At 36.0% G+C, this 2,426-nt stretch overlaps 1 protein-coding gene across 1 annotated transcript; it reads right to left on the bottom strand.

Moving 5' to 3' along the window:
• Positions 1 to 423: 423 nt before the first annotated feature.
• On the bottom strand, positions 424 to 1,869 carry LOC142860112 (uncharacterized). Its single transcript, XM_075990948.1, has 2 exons — positions 1,224 to 1,869; positions 424 to 1,139 (listed from the first exon to the last, which is right to left on the bottom strand). The coding sequence occupies exons 1-2, from the start codon at positions 1,867 to 1,869 to the stop codon at positions 424 to 426; spliced, it is 1,362 nt and encodes a 453-aa protein (XP_075847063.1).
• Between the last annotated feature and the right edge of the window lie 557 nt (positions 1,870 to 2,426).

Below are 2,426 nucleotides of genomic sequence, written 5' to 3'. Positions count from 1 at the left end.
TAATTACAGGAAAATAATATTTATGTACAATATAATCACATTACTTAAAACAACCATATGCCAAGATCTAAAATAGTTATTGAAATCTGGAATAGTCTGATTTTGGCTGGTTCTTTAATACATTATTGTCACATACAGTCAAGAAATGATATTTCTTAATTCTTTCCTACTAGAGATATTTACTTACTAATAGTATTTGATATTTGAATTGTTATGCCCCAAACAATGGTGCATATTAATTTATTTTACAATGAATATTTCATGACTATAGTGCTCAAATCTGGACACAATGTTTCCAAATTTATTAGGACTGTAGTGCTGGATAACTACTGACTAAGCTTAAAAAGTAATTGAAGCATATGCGTCTGTGAAATCATTCATTCTGTTCATGAAGACTGTTAAATTGAATTGGTATGAGTTAAACTAAGAAGTTTTATGAAGTGTATACATTACATGAATTTTCTGATGACTTCTAAGACTTGAGCATGTAGTAAAACACTTGCAACATTCTTGACATTTGTAAGGTTTCTCGCCAGTATGGATCCTGTAGTGATCTTGAAGTGCTGAGGCAGTGGTAAAACACTTTCCACATTCTTGACATCTGTAAGGTTTCTCACCAGTATGGATTCTGTGATGTCTGTTAAGTGTTGAGACATAGTTAAAAGATTTGCCACATTCTTGACATCTGTAAGGTCTTTCACCAGTATGGATTCTGCAATGAGTTTGTAGCGTTGAGGCAGTGATAAAACACTTTCCACATTCTTGACATCTGTAAGGTCTCTCACCAGTATGGATTCTGTGATGAGTTTGAAGTGTTGAAGCAGTGATAAAACACTTTCCACATTCTTGACATCTGTGAGGTCTCTCGCCAGTATGGATTTTGTGGTGAGCTTGAAGTGTTGAGGCAGTGGTAAAACACTTTCCACATTCTTGACATCTGTAAGGTCTCTCGCCAGTATGAATTCTGTGGTGATCTTGAAGATTTGCATGACGAGTAAAGGACTTGCCACATTCTTGACATCTGTAAGGTTTCTCACCAGTATGGATCCTGTTGTGAACTTGAAGATTTCCATGATGATTAAAGGACTTTCCACATTCTAGACATCTGTGAGGTTTCTCACCAGTGTGGATTCTGTGATGTCTCTTAAGTGTTGAGACATAGTTAAAAGATTTGCCACATTCTTGACATCTGTAAGGTCTTTCACCAGTATGGATTCTGCAATGAGTTTGAAGCCTTGAAGCAGTGATAAAACACTTTCCACATTCTTGACATCTGTAAGGTCTCTCACCAGTATGGATTCTGTGATGAGTTTGAAGTGTTGAGGCAGTGATAAAACACTTTCCACATTCTTGACATCTGTAAGGTCTCTCACCAGTATGGATTCTGTGATGAGTTTGAAGTGTTGAGGCAGTGGTAAAACACTTTCCACATTCTTGACATCTGTAAGGTCTCTCGCCAGTATGAATTCTGTGGTGAGCTTGAAGATTTGCATGACAAGTAAAGGACTTGCCACATTCTTGACATCTGTAAGGTTTCTCACCAGTATGGATTCTGTGATGTCGTTTCAGTGTTGAGACATGGGTAAAGCACTTTCCACATTCTTGACATGTGTAAGATTTCTCACCAGTATGGAGTTTCTGATGTCTGTGGAGGGTTGAGACACAGGTAAAGCACTTTCCACATTCTTGACATCCATATGGTTTCTCACCAGTATGTATTCTGTGATGAATGTGAAGGTGTGAGATTTTGGCAAAGAACTTGCTACATTCTTGACACCTGTAAGGTTTCTCACCAGTATGGATTCTTTGGCGAGTTTGAAGATGTGCATGACAAGGAAATGATTTATCACAGTTTTTACATTTATACATCTTCTCTTTGGAATTAATTCTCTTATTACTAGGGAGGCATAAATGTCTGTTGGAGCTCTTTCCACATTCCTTATAGTTGTTTTGTCTCTCTTCATTTTGATTTTTTATATAATGCTTCTCTTGTTTCTGGTCATACTGGAACAAAAAAAAACGGTATGTGTTAGAATCAAAAGTTTCCTTAGACACTTCTCAGGAAAAACAGCCCACTACTGTGTATTTAAATACCTAGTAAACATGGACTGTGATGCAGTGTTTCAGGCATTGTTTCCTTCAACTGATGGTTCTGGTACTATTCTTCCTAGACCTCTTAGGGAAGGGTTTAATAATGTCATTATTTGTGTAAGAATTTTCCCAACTAGAAATACTATGAAATATTTTCAGTCTCCTTTTATTGAGAAAAATCTTCCCATGTGGATCTAAATTGCTTAGTTTGTCACAAATGTAATTAATATTTGGGGGAACTCTAGTGAATGCTTGATAGAATATGTATCATTCAGTTTTCAGATTTTTCAAATTTCTTTGCAGATGAAAATATGATTTAAAACTTAATTGCATTT

This window comes from Microtus pennsylvanicus, chromosome 1 (genome assembly GCF_037038515.1).
Source record: "Microtus pennsylvanicus isolate mMicPen1 chromosome 1, mMicPen1.hap1, whole genome shotgun sequence".
Lineage (NCBI taxonomy): Eukaryota > Metazoa > Chordata > Mammalia > Rodentia > Cricetidae > Microtus > Microtus pennsylvanicus.
This window is presented reverse-complemented; position numbering and strand designations above follow the sequence as displayed.

Excerpts from the sequence above, each read along its gene's own strand:
- LOC142860112 (XM_075990948.1), bottom strand. The coding sequence starts at position 1,869 with ATGTATAAATGTAAAAACTGTGATAAATCATTTCCTTGTCATGCACAT. Across the intron at positions 1,140-1,223 it reads TGCTTCAAGGCTTCAAACTC|ATCACAGAATCCACACTGGT; the intron begins ATTGCAGAATCC and ends CACTTAAGAGAC.